The sequence below is a fragment of the Onychostoma macrolepis genome, chromosome 20 (assembly GCF_012432095.1).
Source record: "Onychostoma macrolepis isolate SWU-2019 chromosome 20, ASM1243209v1, whole genome shotgun sequence".
NCBI lineage: Eukaryota > Metazoa > Chordata > Actinopteri > Cypriniformes > Cyprinidae > Onychostoma > Onychostoma macrolepis.
In genome coordinates, this window is record NC_081174.1 from 24,630,821 (window position 1) to 24,643,789 (window position 12,969).

Sequence of the window (12,969 nt, forward strand, 5' to 3'; positions counted from 1 at the left end):
TTGACGTTGCGTGGAAACGTTCCAATGGCACGAGGTTGACTTATGAATATAAATTAGGCGGCTTTGACGTTATGTCGTTGCCTTCCAATGGCAAAGACTTTGTTTATAAATATTAATAGAATCCTTCAGCGTAGTAGGATTAATAAATTCACAGCCGAGCGTTTTTCTAATTTCGTTTAGGCTCTGTAGGTGAAAACTGGTACTGTTTATAACCTATTAAATGCGCTGCGTATCTAATTATAATAATTACAATTATTAGAATAGCCCAGATTATACAAATAGTAGTAGTTTACAGCATGTTGTTACAGAAAAAAAAGTACGTTTCTCTCTCTTTTTTAATTATTATAAACGTAACTGAACATGACATCAACAAGATTAAAAAAAGAAAAGAAAAGAATATTCTTAGAATTGAATAAAATCGAGTAGAATTCTTCTTGATTTTATTACCACACTGAGAAATATTCATTTTATATAGACTATATCTTACAGTCTGCTATAATTTCGTAATCACCGAGTTTCAAATATGTAGCCTATCTTTGGTAATCCTACCCTTTCCTATCAGTTTTATCTTGATTAATTTAACGTGTCTAGACACTAGAGGGAGGTAGAGCGTAAGGTAAAAACGTATCTTAATTTGCAAGCTTTAGATTGGTTCTGCTTCAGAGGCTAAGAATGTTAGAAAAAAATAACGACATAAGCAAATGCTGAGTGTGATGTTTCTTTGGAAGAGTAAAAGGTAAATTAACCCAGTAATAGGTCACTTGGGCACACTGTACAAGCTGAATCAACATTCTGCCCCACCTTGTTGATCTCCTTTAGGATAAAGAGGCCCCAGGGTCCCTGATGATATTTGCACATTCACAACATCTTTAAGCCTTGTAAGTTCAGAAATGAAAGCTTTACACTTTATCAACAAACAACAAGGAAATTAAAAATAGTTGCCATTGCTAAATATATTAATAATACAATAAAACCCACATGTAGCATATGCAGCATGTTAAGAATTTCACATTATATATATTGATAAACATCAGTAAACACGTTAAATACATTAGTAGTTTTGCTTCATATTATGCAAGCACATCTAAACACAAGATGGCTATTCTTTTCTTGAGATAACAGAAAGTGTACTGCTTCCCAAGATGGCTTTTTAAACTGAGCATGTTTGACAAATAGTCACTGTTGTGTGGCAATTTATAAAAGCGTGACACAAACCGTCATTAATTAATAAATCAAAATCACAGATATTAGTCATGCTTAAACGTCCATCTGTTAGGGGGCTAATTTTAAAAATTCTAAGGAGTGACCATCTGTTATTATCTGTGATGAACCATAGAGGGGTCACAATGTCACAGAATGCATTCAAGCACGCGTCACACGTTCAAAGCAACCAAATCCTGTGCTACACGGAGGCTCATTTGAGTTGTAGAAGCAAAGAGTCCCTCCCTGCCTCTGCCTTGAGACTTCTATATTCATATTTTTTGGCATTTTAAGTGACTATGTGGTGACAAAAGGTTGGATACAAAAATTTAAAAAGATTTCGCCTGTGAAAAATTAATTAGCCTGATGCCAAAGAGTTTCTGGGTGGTTGCCAGGATGATGCTATGTAGTTGCTATGTAGGTGTTTTTTCCCCATGATGCTTTATAGTTGCTAGTGTGTTCTTGATTGTTTAGGTCCCTCTTTCAAAATGCGTTTTTTTGCTTGATTTATCATCTGGCAGGCTAAAATCCTATGGTGGCCCAGTAGTGCACAACACTCCCCAACACAACGCATAGGACTAATTTCGTTGTGTTGCGACTTGTTTCCGTTGTGTTGCGGCTTGTTTCCATTGTATTGTGGCGATTTCATTGTGTTGCAAATTATTTCCGTTGTGTTGTGGTGATTTTGTTGTGTTGCGACTTGTTTCCGTTGCGTTGCGGCTTGTTTCCATTGTGTTGTGGCTTGTTTCCATTGTATTGTGGCGATTTCGTTGTGTTGTGTTGATTTTGTTGTGTTGTGACTTGTTTCCGTTGCGTTGCGACTTGTTTCCATTGTATTATTGTGGCGATTTCGTTGTGTTGCAAATTATTTCCGTTGTGGTGATTTTGTTGTGTTGCGACTTGTTTCCATTGTATTGTGGCGATTTTGTTGTGTTGCGAATTATTTCAGTTGTGTTGTGGTGATTTTGTTGTGTTGCGGCTTGTTTCCATTGTGTTGCAACTTGTTTCTGTTGTGTTGAGACTCGTGTCCGTTGTCTTGTGCGAATTTTGTTGTGTTGCGACTTGTTTCCGTTGTGTTGTGGCTTGTTTCCTTTGTGTTGTGACTTGTTTCCGTTGTGTTGTGCTAATTTAGTTGTGTTGTACACTACTTGGCCACCTTAATAAAATCAGCATCAGATCAATAATAAAAACAATAGCACACTTCTTAACAAGCTGCATAATTTTAGGAATGATTCAAGTCTGCAGCTCACAGGAATCATCACGGTGCTACTCCCACCTAATAGTTATTATAATAATTACAATGACACTAAACTGGAGAAGAAGGTAATTATTTTCTTGAGCTGCGAGACGGAATTCGCAGAAAATTGCAGACATTCGCCCATGCATGTCACGTGACGCAGGAAGTAGCGAAGCTGAAAGTTTGTTTGTCACAACAAATGAGAAAAACTGGATAAAAAACATAGATAACCATTAAAAAAACATTTAAAACATTATTTACATGTCCATGAGCAGAGCTGAAGCACAAATAAAAGACCCAAGATGCATTCAGTTTTATTTTTAACGGCTAGAGGCCTTATATAGTGTAGATTAAATAATCAATTTATAAGGGTTTGTTCCTGAAAACTTCAGAAACTTTGCACTGAGAAGCCAGCATTTAAATGATTCAGTCCTGTGGTAAGTCATTACATTTTGTACAGTGTTCCCATTAATACTGTAGATAAAATATTATGCATCATAATAATGATTCAACTACTTATGGGGCCTTTGGCACAGAGCCCAGACTTAGTGTTTGATGGACAGGGCTGAAACGATAAGGTAATGGGAGGGAATGCTTATGCCATCAAAATGTGCGGAAAACAGCTTCAGTGTAGCGTTCTGTAGCAAAATCTGGTCTTTCATCCCTATATATCACCTCCTTCCACAGCACAACCCCTCTGTGCTCCTTAAAATACCCTACAGTCTTTGTACAGAATGAAATGAGGAGATAGGACGCTAGTTTTATCCCTCTAAAATATTGAAGCAAAATGTATTTTCATTTTGCACGGTGTGTTTTCCACACATCATCTATAGCTGTAAACGTTGTGGGGCTTTACAGATTATGACGTGACCTCCACGTGCAGCTCAAAGCGCAGTGCACATACAGTATCTCAGTACTTTCAATTGATTTTTTTCCCCTCCGTAACTCTTACCTCTTTAGACTGGGTATCTGCTGAAGGGAACAAAGTGTTCCATGAGGCCATTTCCCCCTTTTCTATTCCAAGAAAGGATTCACTGTCTTATCCAGATGCATTAATTCCAACATCAGCTTGCAGACTCTCAATTACATGCCACTTTACCCCCCCAAATAAATAAATAAACTTAATGAACTACAATAAATAAAACTAAAGCTGAAAAAAAAAAAAAAAACATTTCTAATTTTCATTTAGTTTAACTTTATGGACTAAAATAAATAAAACTAAAATAATAATTGAATAATTGAAATTAAATATTTTAGCTAGATGCATTTCTAATTTTCATTTAATTTAACTTGCTATAGACAGATATATAAAACTAAAACTGAAAAGAAAATAAAGAAAAATATTTCAGCTAGTTTTTCAGCTAAAGCTACATTTCTCATTTTCATTCAGTTTAACTAAAATAAATAAATATATAAAACTGAAATAAAAATCATTAAATAGCCTCAATAGACAAAAAAAATTGACAAAAACTTATATAATTCTATATATATATATATATATATATATATGTAGAAAAAAATGAATAATATCTCAGTGATACTGAAATAACAGTGCTCAGGTAAATGCATGACCGATTAGTTGTGTGTGCATGTGATCTGTAATCATTTGCTTCCCACTGGGCAATTGCACAGCACATGACTGTAAAACAAACAAACACCTTCAGCATTGATGAAAGAACAAAAGGCAGTGTGCAGCTGGAACATGTGATGCTGAAGCATATCACTACTGCTGTGAGGGAAATTCAGGGCTTGCGGCGTATGATTGACAGCGGTTCCTTTTTAAGTGCAAGACAGTCATCAGTGACTATGTCAGAGCTACAGTCTGTTGCTAGGCACAGTCACTATGTACTGTATGACATGTTACTATACTTAGAAATGACATAATAAAGCAAAGAAGTGACGTAACAGAGAGGAGAAGCAAAATAAAGAGTCATTGACACAGTCTGGTTTTATTTACAGTCATTCTTTAAAAGTAACAGAAATAGAAAAGGCCTATCTATTCAAAACTCAGCACTGAACCCAATAAAAACAACCTGGAAAGCTGCTTAAAGCATCTACCACGAGCGTCATTTGATTTAGAATATCATAATTTACCATTTAATTAATGAGAATGGTTCAGCTACTCTTACAATGTATTGTCAAATAAAAGCTATATTTGTGATTTCGTTTGGACCATGTTGTACACTCCACAAGAATTTCAACTAATTTCTAAATCAATATTTTTTTATTTACAGTTTTGGTTAGAGCATTGTCATGGTGACATCACATACACTCCTGGGTAGAAGCATCAGGCAAGATTTCCTGAACTTGAAGGGTATTCATTTTCATTCAGGCTTCTTTCAGCTCATAATTACTGTATGATAGTCAAAATTGACATTAACACTGTCAAGTCTTGTTTTACATGTATTAATGCAGGGTAAATCTCACGTAAGCTTAGACTGTGCCTTGCAAGTATATTGAGAGCAAGAACATGTTTTTTTTTTTTTTTGCTTTAACTTTGCCCTGTTTAATATGATAAAGTCTAATCAAGCACCATGTTGATTCAGGATGTATTTACAAATGTCTTGAAAGTCACTTGCACAGCAGCCAGACTAATGTATTCTGCTCATCTTTGAGTATTGAGGCAATCAAAAACCTTCAAACAACAGCAATTACACAGGAAAATCTCTGGAAAACATGTCCAAGTCACATTTCACCCCAAAATCCACCCCAATAATAATAAAGTAAAATAAATAAAATTAATGCTTTAAAAAAATAGTAATACAATATTAGGACCATATAGTTAAGGTGTTCCATTAAGATATTTAAGATATTAATATTCAACACTTTTTAAAGGACCAATAAGGTCCTAAAAATAATCCTTGTTTATATATATATATATATGTAGTTTTAGGACCATTAAGATTTTCAAGGTATTTAAGTAATTTAAAAATAAAAATCTATCCTTTTTTTAAGACCATTAAGGTCCCTTATTTTATGATTATTATATATAAGACATTTACGATATTTTGTTACACTATTTTTATAACGTTCTTTCTCATAACCATTTTGTTTTATTTTTAAAATTCCCAGTATTCTTGATGCACTGTAAAAAAAAAGAAAAAGAAAGTTGAGCCACCTTAAAATTTTAAGGCAACCAGCTTCAGCAGATTTTTTAGTTTTCTCAACTTGTCGTTTTAAGTTTATACAACAACAATTTGAGAATCTCCCACAAAAATAAGTTGAGCAAACTTGCCTTAAAATTTTAAGTTGGCTCAACTTTTTTTTTTTTTTTTTACAGTGTGGTCATTCTCATTATCTCATTACTGTAATATTCTGCTTTTGATATTATTTTTTTGCATTACAGCAATAAGATTTTTGTGCATTACAGTATTCTAATAAATAATATAGTTTAAGATAATTATATAATAAATAGTCCCCCTTATTAATAAAAATCTAAATAAAAAATGACCAAAAAAATCTTATTTTTCATCAGGCAAAATATATTTTCTCTTTTTTTTTTTTTTTTTTTTTTTGAAGATTTTGGGGATGAAATATAACCTCAAATATGTTCTTTAAAGGTTCTGGGAGACATACCCATACAGCTTTCCTTTCCTAGTGCCATCATTCTTATTAATTGCATTACCCACATTAACATTTATCACTCCATATTGAGTCGGATGCAGAAAGATTGCAGCAAAAGACTGCAGGGAATTATTTGCCAGTGAGGTCTGGAGAGTGGTGCGGCTAAAATATCTTTATTAATTATCAAAGCCACTTAGCTTTGCCAGTGCAGTTCACAAGGGGTTTGATTAAACACAGCTCAGTCGGACCCTCTGTTTATGTACAGCCGTTCTGGATGAGAGCAGATTGCCATTTATTGGAATGTTAACAGGATGTCATTTTAGGCACTTTCTCTCAGAAAAATCCACACCAAACCTCAGATATACGTCAACTCCACACAGCTACTAGAATCAGTTTAAGGGAAAAGATAATATACAGTGGAGAAATACATATTTCATAATCCATTATCAGTTGGGGAAGGGGAAAATGCGTTATTCAGCCGCATTTGGCATGGTAGTTTGACCAAAATAACATTTCATGCTTTCACGCATCATCCATGCGCAGTATTTTATGCGATTGAAAGTGCAGCATTAAAAACTCTTTGTTGATATTCATTCAGGAGACAGGTTACAAAAGAAGCCATACAGCAGAGCTAAATCAAGGGGGAACACCTGAATAGCTTCAGCATTTTCCACAATTCCATAACCTCTCGCATAAAAGTTGGGGAACAATTGCATTGAGAAATCATTTAGAGACTCGTTATTCTTGGGTTCCTGTTACTACACAAAACAAAGCGTTCTAACCCGATTAGACTCTTCCACACACCTCCTCGCACATCACATCACTAGAAATACTGCATCTCTATCCCTACCCCCCTCAATATGTACAGGAATATCGAAAAGAAAGGCCCACTTACACGGCATAATAAATTATTAGTCTACTACAAAAGAGTGAACACCTGCACACGTTAAAAAAGGCTTAAAATAGAAAGAAGTTACAATTGGTTTTCTATCCGTTATCTTGTTAACAAGACTCAACACCGTCTTAAAAAACAACAATATTCACAAGTAACCTTTTGGAGAGACTGTTACCCCTTCCAAGGTCGGCCTATGTCTAGCTGAAAGATATTAAATACGCAACAGATTTTGACACCTCATGCAAACAAATACGGTTGATCCCATGGTGACGTCGAACGGATAAAATCATATATTTTTTTTCAGGACTTTCGTTTAACTCCAAAAAATATGAATCTCTTAGCAGCTACTTATTTCTTTATTTGTTTTGTTTTGTTTCGTTTTTTTTTTTCCGTAACTGTTCTTGGCACTTTCAAGACAAGTACATCCAGGAGAAAGAAGAAAAACTACTTGGGTTGCAATTAAACACCGACGGTAATTCCAATGCTTGGAATGACCCTTTGTAAACACAACTGGAATAATGACTCGCCACTCCAGCCACCATTTGAAAGATTGTAGGACTAGATAACTAATATCATACTGACTATTTAATGAACATTCTTTAAGTATGGATGATTTCTGTGAAAGCCAGTTGGAGACACTGACACTGTATCCACTCGGATCCATTGCACGATTCCAAGTCTTTCTTATTGCAGATCTGTCCGCTCAATCTGCTCCTCTGTTCTGCACTGCTAATGGCCGCAATGATGAGAGTCTGCTGAGGGGTTCGGCCACACGAGGGCTCTCTCGTGCCTGAAGGCAGCGCTCTGGAGGAGGAAGGGCTGGGCGTAGACAAAGAAAATCCACTTGGAGTCTTTGAGGTTAAAGTGTCGGTTCTGTGTTCCTCCGACTGTTCGTAAGACACTATCATGTTAAGACATTTACGTAGAAAGACAAGTCCAATTATCAGTTCGTTGCTTTGATTGGCTGATAAGGCAGTTGTCCTTTTACTTTGACCTGTGAGAGAAGAAAACAAGTATTAAAGACTGTGCTTGACAGTGTAAACAAGTAATAAATCACAGTGCTTGCTTTTAAGACTGATTAAGCTCAGCTGGGTGAAACAAAGTGTTTTTTTTGTTTACAAAATATTTGAACACTTAACATTAAAAATGTATGAATGCCACTGCATTAACTAACAAAATATCAAACCAAATGGCATTCCTACTAAGAAAAGACAGCACAAGCAGAGGTGTCATGCAACCCTGTCTTTTGAGAGACACCAGTAGCACTTTCAGTTGGACAGTTTGCACTTAGCGTGCAAATTAACACTCATCATAAGTGATTTTTATTTTTTTTTTTTAATAAACCAAGGCAATTTGCAATGGAATTTGACAGCAAGTGACCATCATGCATTTATTTTGAGTGGCATGAGGTGTAGGACTGAACTAGACCAACCAGATTTAAACGACTCCAGTCCATCAATTAACATCTTTGTAAAAAACAAATTCATTATTTAGATGTTAACTTTGGTTAAAACAGAGTCCTCTATCCATAGTAATGCTCTCTTACATCAAAATCCACTTAAACATATTAGTTTAGAACAGTTTTTACTTTCTCACCTGATTCAGATAAGACAACTTTTTCCAGCGGAGAAAGCAATATTATGGATAAAGGACTTGTTTCAAGTTTAAAATGTCTTGTTTATTACAAACATGCAACTTTTGCTTCATAAGATGTTAATTGATAGACTGGAGTCGTGTGGATTACTTGTGGATTATTGTGATGTTTTTTAGCAGCTGTTTGGACTCTCATTCTGATGGCACCCATTCACTGCAGAGGATCCACTGGTGAGCAGGTGATGTAAAGCTAAATTTCTCTGATGACAAATCTCACTCAGCTACATCTTGGATGGCCTGAAGGTGAGTAAATTTTCACCAAAGCAAAACATTTCCCATAAATAGTTGAATTTAAATGGTAAAACACTAGATATTTAAGACTGGCTAATTCTGAGAAAACCTCTAGCATAATTTGTTTGCAGATGACGCCTATTGTGCTACTTTGCATTTAACACAATGAAATTCATACATTAAGTGTGATCCGTATTTTTAAGTCTCCAAATACTTTTTAGGCTGCTGTAGGCCCACGTGTGGGTTTTTTTTTGCATTATGTTAAAGGGCTTCTGAGTGAGATCTATTCATTTCATTTCAGTTTTCTCATATCGTTTTGCCCTTCTAACTAATTATTAGCTGTGACCTTTTCCACTTTTCATTATTCTATTTTTCTCCACACTGAATCTCAAAATGCACTAAACAACACGCACACGCATGCTTTCACAGAAGCACGTGGAGAAAAACCTCCCTGAAATATCAAAATATGCCATCTGCTTATGGATGGACCTGCCATTCAAAGCACTCCAATGCATTATGGAAAAGTGAGAGTCTGACATTTACAAAGGCAAGAGACTCATGACGTGACAGAATGATTTAGTCAGCCGGCCATGTAATAAATACAAAACACTGGCTGACAGTGAATATTCAGTGCATCTTCAACAAGACACTTTCTCTGAATAAGACCAGGGGAGCAGCCGTGGGTACAGACGGGGTGCGGCTCTTTAAGAGAATAATTAATTTTCTCTGTAGTCTTTCTCTGGATTTTGTGTAATCCTCATTAATCCCAATTTTAGAGCATCTGTTCCCACAAGACGAGGATGGAGTTGCATAAAGCATTGTTACTTGTCACTGATCTAAAAGCCCATGTAATTGCACCTTTCTGCTGTCTGCATTGGTGGCAGAGAATGGAAATGTGTATACATATACAGTTTCCACAAGACTATTACGCAGCTTTCAACATTGATAATAATAAGAAATGTTTCCTGAGCAGCAAATCAGCATTTTAGAATAATTTCTGAAGGATCATGTGACACTGAAGACTGGAATAATGATTTGCATCACAGGAATAAATAAAAATCGTTATTTTAAATTGTAATAATAATATTTTACAATATTTCTGTTTTTATTGTATTTCTGTATTTTTGATCAAATAAATGCAGCCTTGGTGAGCGTAAGAGACTTGCATAAATATTAAAAAAATCTTTACAGTGCCTAAATGTTTTGAATAGTAGTGTATATACTACATTTACCCTGATTTTTCTGAATTATTTCTTAACAAGAGATATCTTGGTGGGAATTCTCTAGGGACAGACTATTTGTCTGTATTATTGGTAAATCAACACAGTCCCTTGCTATTTGAATCCATATGGGGTATCCTTTCTGATCCCATTTCACTGGCAGGATTCCAGTCAGCTTTTTTTTCCCAGTGTCTGGACTGTGGCGCTGGGCAGCTCAGCTGTGTCCTTCCTTCCCTGGAGGATGGCGGGGAATGTTCCTGCTGATATTTTGCCGTTGGTGTCACTCGTGTGCCAGGCCTGGTGACAGGCACATTTGGACCCCCGCCATATGTTTTCACATCAGTTGGGCTGATCTCACCACAGGCCAAAAATGACTTGGAATGATACCACAGGGTAAAATACAGCTGTAGCTGCTTATTTTTATATACATATACGCACATGTATAATGTCTACACTGTAAAAAAATGACTGTGATTTTAACGGTAAAAAACTGTGAAAATGCTACAGTAAAAACCTGTTAAATGGTTAACAGTAAGTTCCTGTAAACTGACGTTCCCAGAATTCCCTGTGTTGCATTTCAAATTTTGTTTGAATTTGATGTTTTTTCTTTGAAATAACTATGTTTCTTCTTAGTTTTTTCTTATCAGTTATGTTTATTAGGGTTGTATGTTACATCTAATGTTGTTAAATTAATGTTTATTGCATATTTCAGTTTAATGAGTCTCACCATGATGGTGTTTAGTGCTTGTGTGAATGACACTGTGCACCTTCTATATATGTTAATATTTAAAAGCTGCTTGTGATGGGCTTTGGTTCATCATGTGACTTTCTCATCACCACCTGCATTTGGTGGTTATCAGTGTATTTCAAAGGTACAAAACAGATTTAAGTACTTTAATAGATTGGTATATTAACATTATATCAGTTAATGAAATTACGGTATTTAACTGTAAATTTAAGTTAAAACCGTAAAACCAAAAATGTTGTTACCGTATTTTTTACGGTAGAATTCCGGCAACCACAGCTGCCGTTTTTTTACCGTAAATTTTACGGAATTTTTTTTACAGTGTATGTACATGTATATAAACATACACACACACACAAGGTTTGCCGTATTTTCTATCGTCCTAAACCAACCCTACATCTAAACCTAAACCTACCCAACACAGAAAACTACAGGCATCTTTACATTTTCAGAAAACTCATTCTGTATGATTTAGAAACTTGTTTCCCCATGGGAACATTAATTTAGATCCCCTCAGTATCATGAGTCCCCATGAGTTAGTGTGCATTCAGGTTTAAGTCCCCACCGGCATAGAGAAACAAGGTCTCACACATCCTTGCTGAATAAAAGTATTGGTAACACTTTACAATAAGGTGTCATTTGTTAACATTAGTTAATGTATTAACTAATATGAACAAACAATGAACAATACATTTATCACACTATTTATTCATCTTTGTTAATAAAAATAGAGTTGTTCATTATTTGTTCATATTACTTCACAGTGCATTAACTAATGTTAACAAGCACAACTCATGATTTTAATAATGCATTAGTAAATGCTGAACTTAACGTCAACTAAGATTAATAAATGCTGTAGAAGTATTGTTCATTCTTAGTTCATGTTAGCTAATGTAGTTAACTAATGTGAACTAATGAACCTTATTGTAAAGTGTTACCAAAGTATTAATTTCTTTAAAAAAAAAAATAAATTACTGACCCCAAACTTTTAAATAGTATTGTATATTGTAACAAACTTTCAATTTTGAATTAACACTGTTCTTTTTATTTATCAAAGAATTCTGAAAAAAGTATTAAAAATATTAATCTGTTTCCAACACTGATTATAAATCAGCATATTAGAATTATTTCTAAAGGGTCATGTGACACTGAAGACTGGAGTAATGATGCTGAAAATTCAGCTTTGCTTCACAGGAATAAATTATATATTTTTTTGCGATCAACTTTTTATTGTCTTTCGATTAGGAATAACTTATATTTTAAAGTATCATAAAATAGAATACTGTTTTTTTTATTAATTAAATTTTTTTAAATTTTTGATCACATAGATACAGCTTTGATGAGCATAAGAAACTTCTTTAAAAAACATTCAAAATCTTACTGATCATTACTGAAGTATATATGTACGTCCACCCATGATTCATTCATATGCAAGTCATATTTCATAAGTTACAAGGAGTTTTATTTTAGTATCTTTGATATATATATATATATATATATATATATATATATATATATATACATATATATATATATATATATATATATATATATATATATATATTTTGTTTTAATATGTTAAATTAGCTTTTTATATTTGTATTTTTGTTTTCATTTCAATTTTAGTAATTTTATTGTGTGCTTTCATAACTTTTATTAGTTAATGTTTTTTTTATTTTAGTTTTTATTCTTTTTTTTGTTTTAGTTAATTTAGTACATTAAGTTAAACAAAATGTGTCTTTGGCAACTAGCTGAAATAAAATAAGTTAAAGATTTTTATATTTTATTTCAGTTATCGTTAAAAAAAGCCAACTATAATAACCCTGGTTAACGATTAAGTGTGTCACCTCAAATCACAAAAACTCCCTTATCTTCCATTGGTTGGACAAACAGACACAAACTCACGTCATTGGTTGTTACTATGCTGACTGGTTTAATGTTTTGATGTTACCTACACTTTTGGGGAAAACTTTTATTGCACATCGCTGATTTTCAGTGACTTCTCCAACCCCTCCCGTACTGCAGTTTGGTGTTCCATCAAAGAGCTGTCTCCATATAGATCATGGGCCTAAGCTTCGATAGCATTGCTGTATCACCTCCTGGCATAATGGAGTGCATTGTGGACATAAAGGCTGACTCTATAGAACACAATCACCAATAGATCAGTGTCAATAAGCCAAATCCTCTTAAATCTCCCAGCGATCACCCAGTCCCACCTCTGAGC

General features: G+C 34.4%; 1 protein-coding gene across 3 annotated transcripts in view; it reads right to left on the reverse strand.

The window, feature by feature from the left end:
- Positions 1-6,840: 6,840 nt before the first annotated feature.
- nkain2 (sodium/potassium transporting ATPase interacting 2) overlaps positions 6,841-12,969 on the reverse strand; it is a 159,992-nt gene continuing 153,863 nt past the window's right edge. For 2 of the 3 annotated variants that reach the window (XM_058755951.1, XM_058755950.1), the window contains one exon: positions 12,397-12,883. In XM_058755951.1, the coding sequence (XP_058611934.1) occupies positions 12,838-12,883 (46 nt within the window). In that variant the 3' untranslated portion in view covers positions 12,397-12,837. Of the gene's footprint in view, positions 7,891-12,396; positions 12,884-12,969 lie in introns of those variants that run through there. The other variant, XM_058755953.1, reaches the window with a different exon arrangement.